The following is a 25,193-nucleotide window of genomic DNA, read 5'->3' on the forward strand; positions in this document are numbered from 1 at the left end:
CATCACATTGCGTTACAACAAAGATGAGCCAGGGTCCATTTTTTGCCTGTACACTCAGCTAAAGGTTTCGCTTTCTTCACAAACTAACTGCTAACTTTGTCCATCTCCCATTTGGTGCTAAACAGCTAGCATACAGTGTTTTTTAGAGCTTTTTCTATAGAAACAATTAACTACTGTAGCTGGAAATGAGGTTGATTGCAGTTAAATCAACAGTTACGTTTATAATAGGCAGCAAAACCAAAGCAATGAGCTGAAAGACACTAAAATGTTCCATAGAGCTGAGGCTGAGTAGGGTGATAATTCTCAGTAGGTTTGTCACTACAGCTGACTCATTACACATGACACAATAATTTAGGCCATTGTTCACATGAAAATATTTATTAGTGCAGCTTTGCTTATAAAATTAGCTTAATAAACCCTTGATTTCTACACATTCATTCAAACCAAACCAGGAGTAACATTCCCCTCAGACTTTCTGTCAGCTCCTATAAACTGAATTCACCAAGAATAAATACATCTCTATTAGAGCTAGACAGATAAATTGGCCAGATAGATACTGCAGTATATACGTAGAAATTGTACTACAGAAATGTAAAAGGTTTGTTGTCATTTGGAAACAGTGTCACTATTATTACTATTATATAATTTGCCTAGAGAGCATGGGTCCGTATCAAGATTGTTTATGTAGTGTTTATTTAAAAGAAATTCACCCTTGGCCATTACATCATTAACTGATTTTTTAAACTTCCAAATATCAATATTAGTATTGGTCTCAAAAATCCAATATCAGGCAGACTATAGTCTATATGTTCAAGTTTAGGATCCTTGCATTCTCATACTCTAAGAGAAGTCTCTTCTTTCTAATGCCAGGTTTGTAGTCAGGGTCACGATCAAGTGACTCCTCACTGTCGCTCCTTGAAGAATGACTGGAGTAAAGCATGTTTGGATAAAAGGAAGAATCTGCATCTTTTTCCTCCTCCTTCCTCCTGTCCTTGCCATCCCTGTTGCATTGTGCCACAAGCTCTGCACACATGGTTGAGGATCTTCCCTCGGTCACTTGATAACACTCCTGAGTGCTCAGCCTGGTAAGATTTACACAGGGCTGGAGCAGCTTGGACTGCAGTAACATAATCTGACTAGGTAGTGATAACCTCAGATGGACTCTTTGGACACTGCTGGTTTCAGAACTGGCAGCCGTACAATTAGAACTGGAGGTAGAGGAGATGACAGTAGAGCACGGTAGGGTCAGTAATTGAACAGAACTGATGTTGTGTGTCTGAGGATGAGGTTTGATGGACTTCTGTGTGACAACTTGTCGGGTCCATTCAGTAGATAGTGGGATTTGGACACTGGCACAGGGTGAGGATAGAGTCCCTGATTCAGAAGTAGGGGGCCCAGAGACACTGAAATCATTGGGCAACAGTGGACAAGATACCCCAATGGCAGTTGGGGGCATTTTGGACTGCTCAGCAAAAGGGTTTTGACTGAATTTGTCCAGAGCTGGTGAAGGTCTAGTATTAGTACAAGCCCGTCTGAATTTCCTTGAAAGTCTGGAAAAACACTGTCGAGTCGGTGGTTGACAGCTGGTAGAGGTAGATGCATCCAGAGATAAAGGAGCTCTTTTCATTTGGTGAGTTGTGTTTAGGGGATTTGTTGGCGCCATGATTTCTGGTTGATCAGACGCAGAGTCTTTCGGCCTTTCCTGAATTCTAGCATTGTATCCTGAGGTATTATGGTGTGGAGAGGTTAGGACCAGAGGACTGTAAGTGGAAGCTGCCTTTTTGTTACTAGACATGGTGAAGTAATTTGGAGATGTTTGATGGGGTTTAATGTAGATCCCCCTGATGGAAGCACTGTCTATCAGTTTGACTACAGGTGATATCAGGGTAGGAAGCAGAGTGTTTCTGGATGAAGAGGGGTGAGGTAGTGGTTCCTTTTGAGAGGTATCACTGACTGATCCAGGTGGTTCAGAGGTCAGTTTATCTTCAGGGTCTGCATTTTCACTTGCCTGGGCTGCTGGCTGAAGATAGATGGAGGTCTGTGGCAGTGAATGTTGCTGGTCAGGGGGGCTTGGAATGAGGTCAGAGGGGGTGAGGTCCTGTGAAGAAGTGATGGATGAGGATGACTGGAACAGTGGCGGAGATGAAAGAGCACTAGCCTGAAGCAGCAGCTCTTCTGAGCACTCGTCAGGACACTCCTGCAGGATGCTCTTGACCCATCGCTGGTGTTTGGAGCAGAACTGAGGAGGGGAAGTAGCCTCCTGAATATTTTCCCTGCTTCTCTGACTGATATCTTCCATTTCCTTATCCTTGCTCTCTTCCTCTGTCCCCTTGGCTACCTCACTGTTCTCCTCTGTTTGTTGATGTCCCCTAACTTCTGAATCATTATCATTCTCCAACAAAAAAGCACGGTCTTTGGACACATCTTGGTCAGCCCCCTCTCCTCCCTTAAAAACCTCCGACTGAAACTCAAGGGGAGTTATGGTCTCCACTGATTTGAGGAGAGCCTTTGAAGAGCTGCCATGCAGAACAGACTTTGAGAGTTGAGGGCTCTTCATTTTATTCTTTCCATTTTCTTTCGACTGAGAGACCCTGTCCCCACTACAGGAAGCAACATCTAGGGAAATGGAGAGGTGGTACATTTTGATTAACAAATGTGTAATTACCATCAGAATAATTAAATGCAATATTATCTTGTAGTAAATATGTAAATAACTAATGTAAATAACTAACGAGGGAAGTGTTTCTTACCACAGTGCATTAGTTTCTTTAGAGCTGTTGCTCTGTTTGTGGAATCAGAAGTAAATACTTCCAACAAAAGCTTCTCCTCTTCAGTCACAGGACTTTCTTTCTTCAGTATCTAGTTCACACATTCATATGTGGCAAAAATGCAACAAATTAGAACTTTTTTTTTTTTTTTTCATTTTTACTGTCCTTCATGTTTCACCCATGTTTTCAGGCACCCTGAAGTTTTTGCCCACAGGTCATGCTATGGAACAGTGTTTTGATAAGTATGGTTCAACAATACACACTATATGTTTTGGTGAGAAGACAGAGAGAGCTAGGACCAGAACCTTCTGTTTTCTATTGTGTTGGGACCATCTCTCCATCCTATGTATTCTGTACTTACAGGGACTCTGTAAGACACACTATGAGGAAACCAAGCAGACTGATGCTCCTGCGGAAGCATGAAATGGCAGTTGATTTTGAGTGAGATGTCACCCCAACCAGCGCTCACCCATGTGCTCAGAAAAAGGAATTATTTACAAATATACATTATGTACAAACCCATGGTCTTGGTGCAAGACCCAACCAAGGCTTAGCTGGCCCCACCAGATGCTAGGTAAGCCATAGAAAAAGCCATGATGCCAGGGGCTTGGTTTGTCAAAACATGTCCTGTTCTGCTCTTTTGGTGTGTTTATGCACAACACTGTGCCAAGATACACAGTGTTTGATCGATTGACAGATGTTTGACAGATGTTTGACTGTGGAAATCAAGGAACTGGAGAGCCCACACATGTGAGGTTCTTATATAACCATGTGGCTAATCAATGCATGTCCACTACAGGTGATGTGTCCACAGACTCTCCAGGGTGTCTTTAAGCACTTAAATGTTGAGACCAACACATCTTTACTCTTCATAGTATATTCTGAGAACATCATGAGAATAAGAATATTACACTTACAGTATTTGCAGCAATTCTCTGAAATACAAAATCATCCTCAACACATCAAAGTTTTCATTTTTGATACAACTGAGTGCAAAATGTTACATTGTTCAGGTCTTTTTTTGAAGGTACCATTTTACATCTGATCTGCCAAAATCAGGTTTTTACTAACATAAAACACACACCTTATCAATGTAGGTATCTCCTGGTAACACAGTCTCCAACTCGTGTAGATAGTGCAGCAGCCTGTCCTCTACTTTCTGGGCATAATGTTCACCGTAATGCTTATCCAACTGATTCTGAAAGACAGCAAGCAATTAACATACCACCTGGAAACAACCCTGAATCAGACGTTCAGTGCTTTACATACAGATTAGTCATAAACTTTACATAAACTATACATTGCAAAAGCTAGAAAGTAAAGGTCTCAAGGTATAATGATATTAAGAAACAAAGTCTGGGTTGCTCACAATTTTGTGTAATCAAAGCTTATTTAATGTACTACACAGGTTAAATCAAACAGTCGAGATATGGGTTTCCAGAAAAACATTTTTGTGCCCAATGTTGTTCTATTTGGCCGTTTAATGTTTTGCCCAGTGAACTTTAATACCTGAGTTCCAGAGGTTTCTAGGAAACTGTTTTTGTCAAATTCTGGCATAGTCCCCCATTAAGCTTAGAGTTTGTTAGATCTAGTTGTCCCCAATAGGAAACAATAATGTGAAGTATTAATTACTCTTCATTTCATCAACTTTTGCATGTTCTGAGCACATGGAGGGCTCCACATTTCTCAGGTATGCACAAGGATTTATTTTTAAATGTAGATCTGTAGTGCTCCCTGCTGGATAAAAAAGTACTCACAGTTTGTGGCTGAGAGAAAGAAAACAGTGCTATGTAAATATTCAACATGCTGCATGACTACATGCATGCAGTAACTTGAGACAACAATAACCCATCATTCTCTTAAAATTCCAGCATACAGTTTATGCTTATTCAAGTTTTATTCAGGGTTTAAGAAAAATGGTCTGAAAAATCTTGTCAAAGCCACAGTTAGGGGCTCTTTTGTACTGCACGTAACGTGATGATTTATGAATGACACTTTTCCATGATATTTCTCAAAAAAACAACAACAAAAAAAAAAACCTGCAATCATGATCAGAAATTGCAATGTTTATTTAATTTGGATGTGTTCAATAACTTTGTCTCAAAATCCTGGAAAAGAGGGCAAAATGGACTATTTAAATGATATTTATTCAGAATTTAGTTGTAGACATGAAGGTCTGAAAATCAGATATTGAAAATTATTCAAATTCATTTTCTTTATTGTTAGAATTTTCTGGTATTGATTGAAAACTCAGTACATATGCAACATTCTAGGTTTGTCTTGTATCCATTTGTTGTTGTTGTTGTGTCTTGTAAGCCCATGCTGACTGGGAATAGTTGCATAAATGCAGCATAACACAATAACAAAAATTGTCTGTTATTATATATAACCCCAGTCTTCAATAATATTACCATTAGGGATGGACGGTTATAAGACAGCATGGTGAAGTAAACTAACCGTAATAAAATCTTCAAGTTTTGCCTTGTCCATAGCAAGTGCTAGTGCCAGAGCCTTGAAGTCCAGGTGGTTCTTCTTCATTAGGAACATTTCATGGTGGCTCTGTGCATGAAAAAAACATAGCATGACAATTTAATTAGTGAAAATTTAGTATTTCATTAATTAGACATACCAGGCCCTAAGAGGGCCGCACTTTAGAATAATGTATATGTAGATAAAAATGTTCAGGTACTGATGAACCTAAGTACAATATTCACTCCCCTTTTAGGCTCAGTTTTTGCTCTGGTTTGGTGGGAAAATCTTCCCACTGAATTAATACAACTCAAGACTAAACTCAATTGAGTAAGAGAATGTTTAAATATTTCAAAGATCCAAAAATATCCAGAACATTGGACAACATTAAATACTCACACAGTGGTCTTGGTATTGAGGTAGTTTACTTGAAAAGAACTGGTTGATTTTAAACACAGTATCAACCATTCCTCTGCCCTGCCTGAACATCCACATTATGACCTGGAAGTAGAGACAATAACCCAAAGAGAGGAGGTGTGAAACAGAAAGCAGGAACATAAATAAACTGTAAAAATGCAAATGGAGGTGTAACATGCATGTACAAAGATTCTACATGCTTGCCAAATAATTTAATTCTACCACCACTCATTTCCATACCATTGTTTTGAGGCCAAACATGATCTTCATGTGTTTGATAGGAGCCACCAGTCTGGGTAGAAGTCTGTAAGTGGCTTCCAAAAAGCCTATTACTCTCTCAAAGTGCTCCACATCCCTGTTCCTCACAATGGAATACAACTGGGCGGAGGCAACACGCAGCCTACATGAATCTTCAAGGCTCAGAGGCTGGGAGTCCATTTCTGGCCAAGCCGATGGGTCCACAACTGTGAAGAACCAACAAATCAATTTCTCGTCTGGTTTAACTTTCAATACAACTATCAACTTTATTTCAAAAGAGTGAGCTACTATGTTTTGCAGTATCTGCCCTAAAGGACTCCTTATTTAATCTGAAACGTGTTAAAGTTCTGGTAGTGGCATTAAGCAGCATTTTAATGTTGTAGCTTGTCAAGTTAGAGCTCATCTTAAATTTGTCTGCAAATTCTTAATTTGTTAAGTAAAACAACCAGCAACTATAACTGTAAAATAAATGTAGTGGAAAATTGTAGCTAAAATCTCAAGCAACAAGTACTGATTACGTAGCTGAGTCTAATGCCTCTAAAACTAGGGGTACAGTTACTAACATATAGATGTATTTTGTTTAGTAGCCTATGCTATTCACACTTCACATTCTGACTGAAGAATCAAGTTATATACTTATTCTGGGGCTTGTGTTTTTATCCACACCCCATCCTGGTCACCAGCATCACCACCTAAATTCCCAAACTAATTTTCAGTCACAGTAGTCGCAGTTACATGTGGATAATAAAGGCATTTTCACAGTTAAAGGAAGACCTGTCACTGTACTGTGATGTTGTTCACCTTTTCTGACCTAAAGACAAAGTAATGGCGGAATTTCTAACCAGTGAAAGCTTTTTCACTAGAGGACATGATGATGCTGTGGTAATAAATCAAATCAAAACAGACTGGTGTCATGAGACTCATTAAATGTAATGTGTGCATACTGTGCATGGTAGTAGATCATTCTTTATTTTAAAACATATTCTAACATTGTAATTTTGCTAAGTAATTCCCATTTTTACGAAATATATGTGTTATGATGTAATGAGCCTTTTTTCTGCAATGTAATGGAATACAGTTAGTTGTTGGCTTTTTTAGTATCTTGATCACGTAATGCAGTTACTTGTAATCCATTACTCTCCAAACCTGAGCACAAGTAAGCTGTCAATTAAATGTAGTAGAGTACAATTTATTTATTCCCCTATGAAGGACAATTAAACCTAAATAGTGTAAATTAGTATGTATTCCCAATAGTTACTTTCCATTGCTGACTATGTCACTGTCTAAAATCTTTCGATAAACTGGCTATACATGTAAAAATTAAAGGGGTGACAGTTATTAGTTTGTGAATGATGTAAAATTATTTAGCATTAATGAATAAATTAAGGATTTGATATAAAAACATACAGGTTAAACAAAATTAATAGGATAATTAAAGGGCTAATATACAGTATATGAACACAGTATAGATATTATTTGTTAGAGTATTACATATTTACAAAAGACAAAAACATTTAGTCAGTGATTTCACACACACACACACACACACACACACACACATACATATACATCCACACACAATGAAAAATAAAGTTAATGAGTTAATAATTCAATAGATTGTATATGAGGTATAGATTTTTTGTGTTTGTTAAAGTTGGAGAACAGGCAGGATTAAATAAGTGTGTCCTTCCCACTTAACTGCTGTTTTGTTTTGTTTGTTGTTGTTTTGAGAATTTCTTCAGTGAACCTGTACGTTTTCTGTTCCTTCTGTTTTCGTTTTGATATTCTGAACAAAATTTTTATGTTTATATTGCTGACTTTCTTTTTTACATATTTGAAATAAAAATCTCTCTCTCTAACTAACTAATACCGAATTAACGATAACAACAATCAACCCTATAATATTATTATGCAAACCTTGACGGTAACTGGGCTGATGTTTTATCTTATCAAGAAGTTACTGAGAGAACCAACCTTCATGTATATCAGTCATCTTGTGAGCCCAAACATGTTCTATGATCCACAGTGTTAACTTTGGGAAGTTCTGTAAACACTTAGGGACAGGCTGCAGCTCTGCTTCTTCCATCAGGAGCTCGGTGATAAGACGGTCCTCGGGTCTGCAGGGTTTATCAGGGTAGAAAGGGGAAAGAAAGCTTCGGGTACCTTTAAACCTCCATACATGAATGGGATGTAAGCCATTCTACTGGACATGTACCGGCAAGTTCAGGAAGTGCTGAACACCCCAGTGCAGGGACTGTTTACAAATCATTTTGAAACGTTGCAAATTACTTCCTTGTTAAGGTCACTGATAGTTGTCAAAATAATGGCTTCAGAGGGAAATTTGCAATACGATAAACATGGGCTCTAGAATGTGGACTTTTATTTTGAAGTTTACTGTGCCGCGCGATTATCGGAAGGAGTTTGACGGAGCTGTGGACATCTCTTTTCACCTTCTATCCCTTTTATGTAGTTAGTCCTTTTCAGGTAGCATGGAGTTGTACGCAGTTTAAGGTAAGTAAGATACGTGTGACGTGTTTAAACGCAAATACTATGCTCTGTCATTGCCATTCTTACAGTATCTTATGTACAACTATACCAACATGCTAACGACTTAGCTTTGTAGCTTGTGTTAGCTGTTGGATGGGCGCGCGTGTTTCGTTGCACCTGCTTACTCCGTCGGCGGTGTTTGAAATTATACAGGGGGAAAGCCTGTAAGCAGAAGCTTGGAGACTGTTACAACGGCAGATTAAAGCCTGCGGTTTTGGGATAATTTGTTCTATATTCATATACAGTTGTATTGGTTGACTTTCCACATACTTTTGGAAATATATAAGTGTATCAAGCTTTTGGCCAAGATGGATAAAAGTGCCTCATTGTTACCAAAGCAGTGAGTCTAAAATATCTTAAAATGTGGCACTGGGTCTTAATGACATATTGTTAAGAACTTACATTAACGAAATGTTCTTTTGAACTCCTTTCCTGCAGCTGACACGTGACACATCATCCCAGGTGCAGCTCCATCATGACCACAAAATCATGCGGGTCACTGCTACAGTTCTCCAGGATGGGGTTCAGACTTTGTGCATCCAGAGTCCCTTGTTGCAGACCCTTGAGTTTAAAAACAGTGACTTCAACTTGTCCTCGAAATATCTCACCTCACCCACCTGTACCCTGCAGTCATTCTTACTCTAGCAGCATCAAGGTGCGCTCCTACCTTCAGTACATGAAGCATAAAATCATATCCCCTCCCAGTCCTCCATACTCTCATGTGTGCCAGGTAGGAGATCCAGTACTGCGTTCACATGCGGCTACTGTTGACCCCGCAGCTATAACAGGCCCTGAGGTACAACAGGTTATCAACACTATGGTGAAAGTCATGCGGAAACGTGAATGTGTGGGCCTGAGTGCACCTCAAATTGGGGTGCCACTCCGCATCCTGGCCCTGGAATATCCAGAGAAGATGTTGGAAGAGAGTTCACCTGCTTCAAGGGAGGTCCGTGGTCTTTCTGCCCAGCCTCTGAGGATCTTTGTCAACCCTGAGCTGAGGGTCCTAGATGGACGTACTGTGCTCTTTCAGGAGGCTTGTGAGAGCATCTCGGGCTTCTCTGCCACAGTTCCACGCTACCTGTCTGTGGAAGTATCTGGTAGGCTTCTAGCTTAATATAACTAATCCTATATATAGCTTGATCCTGTATTTCCTACACAGTGCCTGTAAAGTTTTAGCACAGTTCTTATTTGCTTTAATGTTTTATGAAACAAAACACGTGGAATCATATTTGGATTTGTGATTCCCCCTAAAGAAAAAAGTTTAAAATAATCTTTTCATTTCATTTATCAGTCAAGTGGTAAGTTTCTGATGGGAAATTCATTTCCATGTTCATCCTGCAGGTCTGAATGAGAAGGGTGAAGCTGTCACGTGGCAGGCCAGTGGCTGGCCAGCTCGTATCCTCCAGCATGAGATGGACCACCTGGATGGGGTCCTCTACATTGACCGCATGGACAGCAAGACCTTCATCAACATCAACTGGCAGGCCTACAATGAATAGAAGACCCTCATGACAGACAATTTCCTGTCTTGCAGAAAGTGCCACATTTTGGTCTCTAGTTCCTATTGGAATAAAACAGGATCATTGTGAACTGCTTCAACCAAAAATCCATTACTGCACTGGAAGGGTTTTTGTGGTCAATAGTGAAACCCCCAAAACAATGATCTTAAACTATATCACTTTAAACTCCAAGCCAAAAGAGGTAGGGTCCTTGTCCTGATGAATAAAGTGGCTGATGCATTCATGTAAAATGAATGGCTCTTGACTGGTGGTACCATCGCCAAAAAAAAAAAAAAAATCCAGCTGTGGTAATATTTGAAAATTAGGGGGAACTGCTTGAGTATTACCCATTTTCTTCAAGACTTTTGTTCAACTCTTATAGACAAAATTTGCAAAACAGTCAATACTACTCATTAAAAACTGATCATTCTACACGTTTTACATGAGAATGGAAGACCTGAGGAATCTACATGAACTTAGTCAAGTGAGGACTGACATGTCTAGGACATGAGCAGACATGACCCCAGGACCAAACAGTCTGGTCACTTTGACTTGCATCCAGGGTTGGTTCATGTTTCTGCAGATCAATCCCCATGACTTTCATATCCATGACCAATATTTATTTGTGTTATTAAAATGTTTATCATAATGTTTTTGTGTGTCTTTTCTGGTGTTTTATGAGAAGATATTGTCAGAACATTAAATTGAGTGTTAGTGAACATTTGGGTCAATGTGTCAAATAGCAATTGATAAGATTCAGAGTTAATCCATCCAATGACAAGCATTTACCTCTAAACTGGGTGATTTGCAAGTTTTTAGATTGGAGGGATATCAGGATTTTTTTTTTCAAAATTATACACTATGTGCTCTTGAAACCATTCGAACCATTACATTTTATTAATTTTTTAACATAGACCTTCATATAAATATATCAAAAACTGACTCTCTCTGCTTGTTGACTTTAAAAGTTTTTGTTTGTTTTTTCAAACAATGTCAACTGAAACCTTGTCAAAATATTCTTTGTTCCAAGACATCAGTTCTTAGTCCTCCATTACACTGAACTCAATATAAAAGGGGATTTAGACAATTGGTTGGACAAAGCAAGCAAATTAAACATGCCAATCCCATCTCCAAGGAATTATAATGGTCTTTTTATTTTTTATTTTTTTACATTTTTCTGATATTCTACCCACCAAATGCTTTATCAGTTACGCAGAAAAAGGCAGACTCCTTGATAGTGACAAGAACTGTTTAGCCCTTATTTGTTTTCACAGAAAAAAACACAAATACAAAAAGGAAGACAGGTACATAGCTAAAAAATACTGGTATGGAATTGAGCCCTTCTTGTTGTTCCAAGAAGGGCTCAATTCATGTTACTTGATTACTTACAATTTAATAATATATTAAATGTGATAACTGATTTTCCAGGGATTTTTTGGAGGTATACAGTATGTGCATACCTATAATTCCATTGTCATCAAAGTAATTTGCTCATGAATTAGAAAACACATTTAACACTGGCAAGTGGAATATTGACCCTTTTTACTCCCAACTGTGTGCAGGCAACAAATACAGATGAAAACATACTTCTTTGTGCTACACACTAAGGTACATTTAAGTGACATAAGAGCACACATAATCACAACTTCAAGTTTAAACAATAAACAGTACACAGTACAGTATTTTTAAATCACTGTTAATAGTAGATATGGCCATTTACAGAATACCTCTAAGACAGAGTAATGTGCATGTCACAAAGAGGATCAAGAATAGAAAAACTAGGAGTGCTTTGTCAAGGCAATATTCCAGTATGCAGATTTAAGGCACTGTGGTTTAGCTAGTTGTGCCTCATTAGTGCAATACTTTTCAAATACAAATCACACAGAAGATGACTGGTCAAAAGTTTGGCCACAGGTGCATACAACAGGATTTCTATACCAACAATCAGTACAATATTCATTCCCACAGTATCTGCACAGAACCAGTGGATCTCTGGAACACCTCCTCCCACAGGAGCACACTCCCAGTGGCCTGATCTCGTGGCGATATTGGCAGATGTTTATCTCACTGCAGGAACCAGAGTGGAAGACCCCACAGCTGAGACACAGGACCTGAGGGTCCAGCTGGGACAGGTCACAGCAGTCATGGTAGGTGAGTGGATGAAGAGATGGATTTATTGATTTAGGGTCATCATATAGCATTAAGGAGGACATTGCTGCACTGCTGCTGGTGAGAGTTGGTGATGTACTCATACCACTCAACCTGGGACTTTCACCCTGTGGTGACACTGCTCTCATTTCTTTGATCTCATCTGTCATATTACCATGGGATAACATACGGTGGCCCTTCCTGTGGCAATGCTGATGCGAGGCACAGGTGATATTGTGCAAGGCGTTGCACTCATTACAGAGTTCAAAATAAGAATCAGGAGATTGGAGACAGCTACAAAGGTTGTTGGCTTCAGCCTTACTCTTGCAAAGCCCCAGTGCTTCTACCTGCAGACTGTGTGACTGTGAGTCTGCCATGTTAAACGCCGACTCTTCACAGGAACGTTTGCTTTGCTTCATGCTGACTGAGGAGTTTCTGGTAGGGTCTGACTCCAGTGCTGAGGTCTTGGTCAGCTGGCAGCTGAGGGTAGAGATGCAGAGGTTATCTCTGGTGGACAGAGAAGTGGATGAGGAGGACAAGGACGTCACTCCGTTGCTGTGTGTTTTGACAGCAGGGGGTGAAATACTTTGAGTCGCCCAGGATGAAGAGCAGGGACTCTCGTCGTCATTAACAACCAACCCCCTGTGCCCCCCATTAACCTGCTCATCTGTATACAGATCTTCCTCCATGTCTCCGTCAAACTGCTTCATCTGTGGCTGGCTGACTTCCAGCATCTTCTTGGTGTTGTCCAGGGCGACCTGTTGAGATTAATAGACAATGGACCCTCAACAGTTCAAATTTATTTACTGTTCACTATGATTAGATCTTGCTGATTCTTTTTTCAGTGTGTTCATCTGTTGTCTAACAGTGGGGGGTTATTTAAGGTGGTGTACGGCTGAAGGCCCAAATGAACAAAAAACAATAACTGACCCGCGTCAATGGATGTGAGTCAATAGAGGGTTCTATGGTGCACTGCAGGCTTCAGATTTGAAATGCCAACATGACAGAACCAGCATTATTTTAGGGAAAATGTATTTTTTTAAGTAGATGTATTTATTTCTTTTGTATTATTATTAATAATCATATTTTTTCTCCAATAAAATATTATATGGGGGATAATTACTAGTGGTGTGCGATATTTATTATTTTGTATATTAAGGCAGCAAGGATGATCTACATCAGTTTCATTCTGACAATTAACATCAGTGAGGACATTTCAGACTACAGCAGACAGCAAAAACTGAGGAGATGAAGAAGGAGAAACAATGTCTCGACAGTTTGTCATGATTTACAATGCAACACAGTGACAGATGTTTTTATGGAGGAGATGAGAAAAGTGAAAAAAGAAATAACACCTCAGAACTGTACAGTAACATTATGATTTAGGATTATAAAAAGTTTTTAGATCATGTTGACACATTTGTCCATATTCACACATTTTCTTCCTCTACCTCCCTCCCTCTCTGCTATAGGTTGGCTTTTTTTTCTTTTACCCGATTTGAGGTAGTTATGCAGCTTCATGAGTAGTTGCTCCTCATATCAATGTTTTTTTATTCCACTCATCTCTCCTCAAAATATGTACTGCAGCTACAGAAAAAAATAGCTCTGGTCCCCATCTGACGCTCCTGTCGCAGCCACATACCATTCAAGATAATTATGTGTTTAACATTCATTTGCTTGTTATTCTAGGGCTACATAAGTGGTATGTGCACATATAATTTTTTTAACAGGGACAGTAAAGTTAGTTGGAGTTGGCTGCCACGCGCTTACACAACACCGGCTTTGACACACGGATCCTGCAGGCTGGCTGTCTGAGCCTGCAGAAAAATAGTAGCTAAGGTTGGAAAAATCATTTTATTCCACACTGTCTATTAATACTGTCTTATATAAGTGTCTGACAACATCGAGTCCATAACACCAGTTGGGTTGAAAAGGTTAATTAAGTGGTGCTGCGAAAGAGAGAAAGCATCCCATCTCCACAAAAGAGGTGATGGACTCATCATTTTAAAACACAACTGACTGATTGATTTTGCCGAATGCCAGGCAGACATACCTGTAGGCTGTTTCCCCTCTGCCTCTCTCTCACCACGCTCAGCTCCCACTGGGCCTCTCCAGCATGCTTCCCCAGAGCTGTAAGGAGGAGGCAACATTCACACCGGGCCAGGAAGAAGGCACATGACAAGCGGAGAAGGTCGTCGAGAGAGTCAGGACTGACTCTGGGTGACTGGAGACGAAGCTGCTCAGGTCGAGACGGGCTTGGCTGGTATCCTAGCAGGCCGAACAGTTCCTCAATCTGTGGCATCGACAGCACCGGTTTTATATAGTGGGTGAACATACCAGAGTACATCTGGGACGTAGAAGAGAATGAGGAAATATGTCAGGTTTAAGTATTATTACTTAGTCCTGAACTGTCATGAAAAAAATAAATAAAATTCCCAGGTTTTATTCTCCTCAGAATAAGAAGAAAAAAAGCAACAACTAATGATAGATAATAAATGAATGTAGTTAGTGAAACATTGCGTTTAATATTTTAAGAAACTCAGAAGTAAAATAAAGTCTTAGATTTTATGACTCCATTATTCCATCTTACCTTGATGACCTTGTACTCCTCCCTCCAGGGCCCAAGGTAGAGGTTCAAAGCTGCTTGCTCTACAACCTCAAAAGCTTTACCCAGGCCTTGAAGGCCACCTCTGACTTTGACTCGCCCAGCACTGACTGTTGCTGCTGCTGCTGCTTTAAGCGACTCCTCCATCACCCTCAGTGGATCCAGACCCAGGCAGTGTGTCTCCTGAGCATCTCCGTCCCTCAGCAGCCCTTCCATGTGCTTCGAAAGCTCCTCATCTGTACACACCAGGTTAGAGCCTCGTGCCACAATTTGCTGCTCCAAACTGCGATCATAGGCACTCACCAGATGTGTGGCTCTGTGTCTAGAGATGTTCATCTCTGTCATTCAGCTGAGAGAAAGACAAGAAAGACATTGACATTAAGGATATAACAACGGCACTTGTTCTCATTTAATAATAAATACTGCATGGATAGAATTAATGCTAATATTTAGCCAACACTGATCTAATCCATCATCTTCAGTTTCTACCATTTCCTTTCTTAAGAAGATCCATTCTTTCTTAAATGAAAAGCAGAATGACATTCAGGAGACATATGTCAGAGTATTTTGATCATTTTCAAGCAATTGCAAGAGAAACAGTTTTAGTTTCCTAAAACCACAATTACTAGATGTACTACTCAAGCTGAGGTAACTAGTTATATACACTGGGAATAATACATTTTATTAAAACCGTAAGCTACATGAATTATTACAAGCTACGTTAGCTAAAATCAGTTTCGAGCGTAAACATTATTCATATGTTTAAGTGAAAGTGAAACTTGACACCTTCCCCGAAGTAATAGAAAAAACTGAATGTAAAGATAACGCACTCCTGTCATAATGACTAAACCAGCGTGTTGACCTACGCCTTCATAACATTAAGTTAGCTAACACATACAAACCATCCGTCAATGTTTAACAACAACATCAGAGAAAAGCGTCTGCAACCAACTTTGTCGTTAGCATTAGCTTAATTGACTTCCACACTGCCTAGCTAGTTTTTGCTAGGTTATATGTTACTGTTTCGTTTGGGCCCTTCTTCAAATTTTAACTTCACAGTCCACTCCTCATAAATATGTGCCAGTTCAAAACGATCCCACTTTTTCTTTTACTAAAAACGAATAAGTCATAAAATACCAGCAGACGATTTCAGGAAAGTGGGCGCTGTTCATACAATACACCAACCAACGAAGAGTCAACTTTCACAAGTGGGCCAGACTACTCTCCTCCGACAAGCACAGTGTTTAATCTACGGGGGGAGACCCAGGAAGTGAGAGCAAATATCCTCAAAAAAGTTACAATTTCGAAAAAGAAGAAGAGTTTCATGTTGTTTTGGCATACGCCGATTTAAAGGGTGACTCTCGTTGATTTAGAAACCGCTGTGGTTTAGGTTTTACAAGGCCTGACCTTTAGCCCATACGCAAGGCAGTATTGAATTAACGGATTTATGAACGACATCTCACTGAAACCGAAAGTCACCAATGTTTGAGCTTAGCTAGCGTTACCTCATAGCTACATCTTGAAGTTTGATCAAAACACGAGCTTTGATTGACAGACAGAGGGCACACAAACTCACCTGTGCTTGGCACTTATTCAGACTGTTTATCAGTGAATTATGTCAAACATTGCCGGCCACACAGTCGCCGCCGTGCAGCCGATAGCGGGCTGTCTGATAAAGTAAACATTATCACGTGGCACGGGTTTTCCCAGCTTCAGACAAGTGCGCGTGGTATGTATACCTGGACGGGCCGGGGGAGAGGAGCTCTGCAGTAGAAACAGGAACCATGACTGTGAACTCAGCGGGCTTGATCAAAATTACACTGAAATCTAGAAAAAGGAAAAATAGATGGAAATGGATGAAAATAACCTGTTGCTGTTGAGTTTATATCCAGCTTACTTGTCGAGAGCGCATCATCCTCTAGATGGCAGCATGATCTTTCACTGTAGGTTAAACGCCCTACTTCGACAGCCCCGATGAGTGTCTTGTACTTATCGCCAGTTACCAGCGAATACATACATAAACACACACTCACGTAGACACACACACGGTCCTGGGGTGAAGGCAAACCTGCGGGCGTGGCTTCAGTGACACTGGTGGAAGGGCGGACCTGTGGCCCCTGAGTGTAGTTTAAAGCATCCTGGGTTGGCCAAGATGCTTTGCACAAGTCAGCAGCTTCACCTGCGTACTCAGTATCATTCTCCATCCTTCTCCGTCAGCGGGCCTGTGCAGCTGCAGCCAGTATGTCAAACTCGGACAGGGTTGTGTTAGCTCTAGGAGGAGCGGGGACAGTGGGCTCTGGGATAGTTAAAGCACTACTGGACAAAGGTAAGCTGCACAGGGGCCACTTGGGGACACAAAGACAGGCGTTCAAAGACTTTCGCTAAGTGGACCTTTACAGAAAATATTCTCAGTATACTCTTTGAAGGAGAGGGGGATGTTAGATTTTTTATGTTGACTCTGATATTTAAATTAATGTGGATGCTCTTTTAACAGTTTTACGCACGGGTGTGTGTCTCACGGATTTTACGCACGGGAAATTCCATAATTAAAAACCGCAGACTTGACACTTTATGAACATTTTATGCATATTTTAGTACTTAATGATTATTTTCTGGCTATGAATCCGGCGTTGATGCGATGTTTGACATCATGGTGCAGTTATAAAAAATCTTATTGTATTTGATTTAATATACTTAAATATCAGCACGATGTTTTTGAGAATCCTTTGGACAACAGATACAGAATATATATGCAACATTTTCAACAGCATTATTTATCAAATTTTTAATAGTTAGATTGACATCAATGAAGATTAAAATGTGAAGTTTTATATACAGCAAAACACTAACCTTTAAAAATGTAAATGTCTGTTTTAAGTGTGTGCTGTGAGTCTATGATAATTGTGCTTTTCAATTTGGTCATATTTTGGATTTTTCTGTTGGTGGTTTGATCAACAAGTCCCATACACTCTGACATGAATTGATGTGAGCTCCGTTTTCAGACTCTGCACTACTTTTTATCATCATCTTTTTTTATGAGATTATATTATATAGATTTAATATCAGTTTTAGGACCATCCTCAGCCCTGTTTCAAACCCAAAACTGAAATCTGTTTGGGATTTTTATTGTGCTCTGCTGGGCAATATGGCTTAAAATCACATCTAAACATTTGTAGGTGTTGTCACAATGTACAATATCTATATCTCAAAATACACATTTTCTCTAAAATAACATACCATAAATTCTGAAATAGAGATGATTTTAATACAATATGATGCATTAGAGCAATATATCAGATTAAACTACTCAACAGTGTATAAAGTAGGGCTGGGCAATATGGACAAAATCAAATATCACAAAACTTTTGAACAAATACATCTATTGATATTTATCAGTATCGCAACAATATTGTAAGGATGAATACTGGTGCTTTCACAAAATATAAAAACAATAAGATTTTTGGTAAATAATCATCAGTAACATGAATATAATGACTAAGTAGGTAAATGAAAACAATAGAATGTACATCACTTTACTGTAAAGCAGCCTTCAAAGCCAAGAAAAGAAAATACTTATGCTGTATCATTATTTGATGATATCCAAAATCTAAGATAATATCTAGTCTCATATCACAATATCAATAGCATATTGATGTATTGCCCAGTCCTACTCTGCATCAACCAGTGAAGGAGACAACAACTGTCATGAGAGTGCTCTGGCTTTGGATTTACATTGCATGTGTAGCTTTGCTGTTTGAACTGAGCATAAAGTTACCATCTGCTGCTCTATCACATTTATCCTTCTGATGACCCTGATAAACAGATTAAGATGGTGTGGGCCTATTAGTGAATGTTCATTTTCATGTGAGAAGGATTATGTGTTAAAGGTGCTGGTCTGCACTGTAGAATAATCATGTAGTATCTGGTGTGTGTGCGTGTGTGTGTGTGTGAAGGCTTCAAAGTCGCAGTGATCTCCAGGGACAGCAGCCGCCTGGACAGACTCCGATCCTTCGTCTCTCCCACCACAAAGGATAATCTCACCACTATAGTGGGGAATGTAGGTAAGTCAGATTCCCCCCCGGCCATTTCCATCTATTTGAAGCTCCAGTGTCTTCTCAAACTCTTCTAATACAGTTGAGGATATAGTGTAGTCTCACTTTACCATGTTTACCACTGTAATAGGTGTGGAAACATACAGTATCTTGGCAGCAATGAAAATAATCTCTAGCTCTGTAAAATTAATTATACCAAAACATGTTTGGTTGATACAATGGTATGAAAAATCAAAGATGACCAGTAGTAAAACATGCAGAAGGGGCTAAAGGCATGTTACCATCACTCTGAAGCTGCACTTCAGCACAGTTGCACTGAGCTTATTGCAAACATTAAAATGCTAACAAGTAATATGAATAACATGAATGTTAATCCCGATATTTTGTGAGTGTGATGTTCACCATCTTAGTTTATTTTGATAGCATATTAACATTTACTAAATACATTGCACCTGTCTGATGGAAAAGTTTCATTTTTGCAGTTTTGCAGATATTTGGTCATAAATCAGTAATAAATAAGCATTAATTTTGGTTGGATTGTGTTATTGGATCTAAAACAATTATCTGTATCTGTGTCATGAATATATGTATCAACTTTCATGACAGTCCATCCAATAGTTGTTGGCATTTCAATGTGAAGCAAAGGTGTCAACCTGCTGTTGGCAGTAGAGGACACATCAAGAGATCATAAAAGTCAGTGGGATTCATTGTCTAGGAAATGCTAAAATCTGCAAAAAATTTAATGGCCATTTGTTTTGTAGATATTGAAATATATCTCACCTGATTAAAAAAAACAAACAAACTTCGACCTGCGGATGTCACTGTAATGTCAGGGGACCACAAATATTTGTTGATGTTGGTCTGATCATCTGACTGAATGTCACTTAGCCTTTTTGCTAGCCTTCCAAAAGAAACTGCCGCGGGTAGTTAAGGGTAGTTAACGCAGCTTTGAGAAAAAAAACTATCAATATTGATCTTTAGAACACCATATTAGTCTAACCCTGTGATTCCCAAACTTCTTCTGGCACTTAGTGAAATAAAGGTCAGCATGGCAGCATCAGTAAAGTCATTGTTTTTTTTGTTTTACTCTACATTTCTCTCCTGGTCATCCCTGAGTTTTTCTCTCTGTTCCAGGTTCAGAGGAGGGAGCAGAGCAGGCAAAGCAGGACCTGTTGAAGGCAGTGGGGAAGGTGACAGACATTGTCTCCTCTCTGGGCTTCAGCTGGTGGCAAGGTGGACCCCCACACACCCAGACTCTTAAAGACTTACACTGGGTGAGTACACACACATAAAGCAGACATCAGCAAGGCTAAAACATGAGACTGCTGGTGGTTTTGATCAAATTTTCTTTGCATTCAAGTAAGCATCCATATATTAGTTTTAATATCATACTGGTAGCAGTAAGAGTGGTCTCAGTCATAGTTGTGGTAAGCATGTCATGGTTTTTTCCTATTACATGATGACTGCAGAGGCTTTTCCTCAAGAAGAATGAAATTCAGATTCTTGTCTGATGATTTTATATTTCACCTCCCGTCAACTCTCCAGGTAATTGAGACATTACTCTTCAGCACATTTGTGTCATGGAAAGCCTTCTTCCCCTTGGTGAGGGACGACTCCAGCTGTACATACACCTTCATTACAGGTGACTTCTTTGGCCATTTATTTCTAATAATTGCACAGCCTCTGTCAAATGGACCTAATGTTGTGTATGATGTGCTGAGTTTTGTTTCTGACTTGATAACTCCAACATTTGTACAGTATAGTACAGTGTACAGTATAACACTTATTCACTGAAAGCAGCTGCCTGCCCCTGCTGCTGGAAATATGGCTGATGAAAGCTATGAGACTGAACTGAAATAGTAAAACTGAGGGCCCGAAAACCAAAACAATGAGCTGAAAGATGCTAAATATCTCACTAGAGCTGAGGGGAACTTTAGTCAGGCGATAGTTCTCTGTGGGTTCAACATTATGAGGGAACCCATCATTATCATAAAAATATCAATTATTGCAGCTGTAATATATACAATTAGCACATGAAAGTTAAATTAAACAGAACACCCTCTGCACAGCAAGTTTCAGGGATCAGATGCTCGAACATCTCAGATAAAATCATGAACATAAACCGCTGCACTCTGAACTGAGTTACTGTGATTTTATTAGGAGCGAAATGCGTTGTTCGCTCCTAATAAAATCACAGTGACTCAGTTCAGTGTGCGGTGGTTTATGTTTATGATTTTAGTATATTAAAGTATTCGTTATAACATAAATTTCAGTCATGTTACCATTTTCTCAAAGAAAGTTTTTCATAGTCACTTAAGATGATTACTGTCATATGTTTGTCCATAATCAGCTCAACCACAACTCCAGCACATAGCCCTGCCCCACTATGTAAAATCAGTAAAAATGACTCCTAGTGTGTGTTTATAAAGTTCTGTACTCTCTGCTGCTCTGTGCCACAGGAGGAGCAGGTGAGAAGTTGCTGATGCCTGGTACAGGCTTCCTGACAGTAGGAGCTGCCAGCACCCTGGCCTTCTGCCAGGTACTACGAGAGGAGTACCCTGAGGTGCCCTGCAAACTCAACCAGGTAAGGATTTGTCTAAACAAAACTTACCGTCCAAGCATACATACATATCTGCTCTGTAAAACTGTAAATGTCCTGTGTTCTCCTTTGAGGAAAAAGCCTGAAACCAAAGGGGAGAAATGTATCATTTATATTTTTGGTTGCACAGTAGTGCCCTAGTTTTGCATTAATTTGCAGAATGCATTATGATACGGTATGATTTCTCCAAAGAACCTTTTCTTCCCTTTTTTATATTTCCAGGCTCTTACTATCGTTCACTGTGTACCAAACCATTTGCTCATTTTCTTGGTCAATTAAAGTGCAATATTAAACATATTTAACACTTCAGCTAACTGGTCTTGATTAAACTCAACAACAAATAAAAACAAGCAAAGAGCATTGCTTGTCTTTTTTTCTCTTACCCCTAGAAGATTTTTCAGCATCACCATAGAAAGAATTAGTGTGCCTGTTTGAGCTGGTGCAAAAACAAGCCATCATTCTTTAGGTACTTCCAGTGCACACTTTTACTGTCTTTGATGTCTGAATGAATAAAGGATTGGTCATTCTGGTTTAATCCAGTTTGGGTCCTGCCTTCATACTTCAGCATTTTTTCCAGCTGTACTCACCAAGTTAATTACATATAACAGGGAGCATGTAGACATCACTTAAAAGACAAGTTTTAGAGAAATGAAAGGCAAACTGTCCATCTTTAACATTCACATAGTTAACAGATCCACTTCCTGGTTCAACTTTGACCGTCCATACTCACTCTGCTTGTGCAGTGAGGGTGTATTAACTAGATTTCAGGTGTGTTTATTTCCAAATAAAGTGGTGAAGATAATCTGGATAAAGTGTTGGCTTGTTTACAGCCTGTCTGGTGGTCTGCCTTATTGACATATACAAAGATGGACAATATAATAGCTCCCCAAAAGTGAAGCCAAAACATCCCAATTGCCCCCTGGTGGGTGGCTGCAGTATAGGTCATAAACCCCACCCCGTATATGTTACCAGATGGGATATGGGTCCAAACTACAAAAATCATGTCACCAGTGCAAGATAGCAGCGCTCATATCCAGGGCATTTTGGCTTAATTTTTGTACAGTAGGAGGAACAGCCAGCGGTCTGACTACTCATGTCCTGTTGGATACCGATTGTAGTGATGTTAGTGTTTCCACAGATCTTAGCAGTTACTTTAATGTTAATGTAAGCAATGGCCAAAACTATGAAAATAAGATTCCCCTTACAGTAAACCTGAATTATCCTTTAAGATAAAGCACATTGTGCAAGTATCACCGGTTTCTGAGCAGAAGTCAAACCCCATGGTGTTTCTCATAAAGTCCATTCAATCATCTCATTTATACCCTACATTATTTTTTTTCTTGGGTTTCCTGCTTCTCTCTAACCTTCTCTTGCATGTGTCCTTACCCCCTCTCGCTTTATTGACTGGTCGTGGCAGGTGAAGATCGACACGGGTGTAGCCACTCCAGAGCGCATGGCACCTGGTTACTTGAACCACCTGGACCTAGGCGAAGCTGTTGCCACCCTTGTGGAAAGACGAAACACCTCCCATACTGTCTTCACCGTCAACTGCCCTGCAGACTTAAAAACTGTCCTTCTGGAGAAGAACCTTTAGACTTGGAAAACCTTTCCTAAAGCCCTACCTTGTTGTCGCTGGGACACATCTATACCACTTCTGCCCCTGCTCTTACTGAACACTCCAGAAACACATTTACAATGTCTGTGGTTCATTGGTTTTCTTCTCCCACAACTCTTAAACCCATCCACGCACAACTTTGTGTGAATTGGCTGTTGTTTCCACTAATACGGTGTATTCTGCCGCCTGTTTTCAGATTATTAGCAGCTGTTTTCTCTGCATGTGCTGTTGTGTGATGTTTGTTAAAAACACAGAGGATTTGTAATTTTCATTATTGCTTGCTTCCGGACATATATTATAACACAGTTCTGTTTTCTTCATCATTGAAAGACATGCTCAACACTCAATACACAGAGAGTCCATGGATCTGCTTAACATATTGGTATAAATGTAAACTTTGCAAGATCAAACGGCTGGACAGAGCTGGTAAAGAGTGATGGCACAGGTAGGATGACTTTGTGACTGTATATAGCCAAGTTATCCGAGTTACCCACTGGCATTATATCAACTGATCAAAGAGAGGAGGTTATTTTGTAGTAGGTTATCAGAACTTATCCACAAACCTGGAATCAATGGTATCCTGTGGAACTATGGAGTAACTTTTTGATAAGCAGGCACAGGCAACTGCCAACAAATGTAGCAATGTGCAAAATGAGCAAAAGGCAAGTAAGAAGATTGCTAGCCAGCAAATATGTATGTAAATAATGCAGATTTAAGATTCTGAGAAAAACTGACTATCCAAATATTCACTGAAGAAGGAAATCACTTTCAACATGGTTTTAGGCCTGAACGTATGTCTGACTGTGTTACATGACAACTCCACAGGGTACATTTAACATGGAGGCAATACAGCTCTTACATTTGACCAATGAACTGAGATGTATGGGATTTGGAGATATTAGGGATGTAGCTGGTAGGGAATTTGACATTTTTGACTTCAAGATGTTGCAGACTTGAAAGTCTTTAGAAGTTGAGTATGTTGCAGATTTGACACATCTAGACTTGAAATGTTAAGGACCGGACATATTAGGAAACTGAGACACTCACAACCTTCTGTATTGGGGACACTGTAATGTTATGGAAGTGATATGAGATGTTACCTTTTAGGGTTTCAGTATGCTTGAAACATACAAATTCCTATGAAAGAGAAAGAGAAATGCATTTATAACAACGTTTATAGCAACAACAGCAACACTCAGGCCTAGCAAAAAAAACTGCTATCATAGCCTCCACTGGCTGCAAAGGTCAAACCTGATTTTTTTTGTTTGTGATTGTAAGATTGTCAGTTTGGAAAGTATAAAAATTGTTGAATGCAGCTCCCTGAAATCTGATGTTAAATAAGTATTTGAGTGAAGGGGTTTCACATACTGTTAGATGATCCAACAAGTACTTAGTTTGAAGCATACTGATGCCTTAAGAATGGAGATCATGACTCTGAATAGTAAGACTCATTGGCATGGAATAATTACAGAGATGTCAGAACCTGACTGCTTATGAATACAAAAGATACACAGCATGGCTTGACCCATTTTAGCTTCTCTGTAGAGCTTAGATTAGGTCAAAATTAATGCTTAAATATGTGACATTTTGCTTTCAAATGCCAATAAACAAGATATGTTCTATGTCAAGGATCCTGTGTGTTTATTGCAGTATTTAACAAGAAGATTTGTCTTTTCAGCAATGTCAAAGGCAAGGTTGACTGTCTCTATAGGGACACTGCATCACTGAAACAAACTGAATGCAAATAATACAGAGTGAACTGGTTTATCTTTGGGGTGGGGCAGCTTTGACACATTTACCCATCTAGCGTGACTATTTGCCCTGTTCACAAGCACCAGCACCAACCTCGTATAGCCCCTTTTATATGCAACCTGTTATTTGGGGCAGCGCATCCCTTAGAAAAATTGAACAGAAGTTTGGAGGCCACCGCAGACTGCATTATCAGAGAGGCCATTGTTGTCTGGTATACTGTTTTGTTAATGTGCATGCATTCTTCCACAGCATTAATGTAAATTTGTTATACCAGTAAGGATACTTGTACTAAAGATTTGGGCCCCATTCGGTCCCTAGGGACGAGGATAATTGGGATTGGATCAGAGAGCACAGTGGGTTATAGTAGTGGGGGTGCAGTCAGTCACAGTTTTTGCTGTGAACTTGTCGGCTGACAGCTCAATTAGGCCAAATTATAATTAAACCACTGGGGACAGCCCATTGGG

The 25,193-nt window shown here is 39.6% G+C and overlaps 4 protein-coding genes across 6 annotated transcripts; 2 read left to right on the forward strand and 2 right to left on the reverse strand.

The window, feature by feature from the left end:
- Window positions 1–359: 359 nt before the first annotated feature.
- On the reverse strand, window positions 360–8,748 carry LOC146316201 (uncharacterized). Its single transcript, XM_084734664.1, has 7 exons — window positions 7,887–8,748; window positions 5,895–6,118; window positions 5,637–5,738; window positions 5,226–5,327; window positions 3,853–3,966; window positions 2,751–2,859; window positions 360–2,616 (listed from the first exon to the last, which is right to left on the reverse strand). The coding sequence occupies exons 1-7, from the start codon at window positions 7,996–7,998 to the stop codon at window positions 803–805; spliced, it is 2,577 nt and encodes an 858-aa protein (XP_084590790.1). The 5' UTR covers window positions 7,999–8,748; the 3' UTR covers window positions 360–802.
- A 148-nt stretch (window positions 8,749–8,896) lies between these two features.
- pdf (peptide deformylase, mitochondrial) lies at window positions 8,897–10,162 on the forward strand. The gene is made up of 2 exons (XM_084734665.1): window positions 8,897–9,556; window positions 9,801–10,162. Exons 1-2 carry the CDS (start codon window positions 8,935–8,937, stop codon window positions 9,956–9,958), a joined length of 780 nt encoding a protein of 259 aa, XP_084590791.1. The 5' UTR covers window positions 8,897–8,934; the 3' UTR covers window positions 9,959–10,162.
- A 1,321-nt stretch (window positions 10,163–11,483) lies between these two features.
- On the reverse strand, window positions 11,484–16,385 carry spata2l (spermatogenesis associated 2-like). Of its 3 annotated transcripts, XM_084734541.1 has the most exons (5): window positions 16,288–16,385; window positions 14,697–15,060; window positions 14,160–14,453; window positions 12,766–12,864; window positions 12,363–12,586 (listed from the first exon to the last, which is right to left on the reverse strand). In XM_084734541.1, exons 2-5 carry the CDS (start codon window positions 15,054–15,056, stop codon window positions 12,500–12,502), a joined length of 840 nt encoding a protein of 279 aa, XP_084590667.1. In that variant the 5' UTR covers window positions 15,057–15,060; window positions 16,288–16,385; the 3' UTR covers window positions 12,363–12,499. The 3 variants fall into 3 exon arrangements, with proteins under 3 accessions (XP_084590665.1, XP_084590666.1, XP_084590667.1); XM_084734539.1 differs by having other exon boundaries at window positions 11,484–12,864; XM_084734540.1 differs by lacking the exon at window positions 16,288–16,385 and adding an exon at window positions 15,849–16,070 and having other exon boundaries at window positions 11,484–12,864.
- Window positions 16,386–16,719: 334 nt separating this feature from the next.
- Window positions 16,720–23,399, forward strand: LOC146316204 (uncharacterized). Its single transcript, XM_084734542.1, has 6 exons — window positions 16,720–17,037; window positions 18,665–18,772; window positions 19,898–20,037; window positions 20,309–20,405; window positions 21,223–21,347; window positions 22,780–23,399. The coding sequence occupies exons 1-6, from the start codon at window positions 16,953–16,955 to the stop codon at window positions 22,954–22,956; spliced, it is 732 nt and encodes a 243-aa protein (XP_084590668.1). The 5' UTR covers window positions 16,720–16,952; the 3' UTR covers window positions 22,957–23,399.
- The last annotated feature ends 1,794 nt before the right edge of the window (window positions 23,400–25,193 follow it).

Source organism: Lutjanus erythropterus, chromosome 13, assembly GCF_056507025.1.
Source record: "Lutjanus erythropterus isolate fLutEry1 chromosome 13, fLutEry1.hap2, whole genome shotgun sequence".
Lineage (NCBI taxonomy): Eukaryota > Metazoa > Chordata > Actinopteri > Lutjaniformes > Lutjanidae > Lutjanus > Lutjanus erythropterus.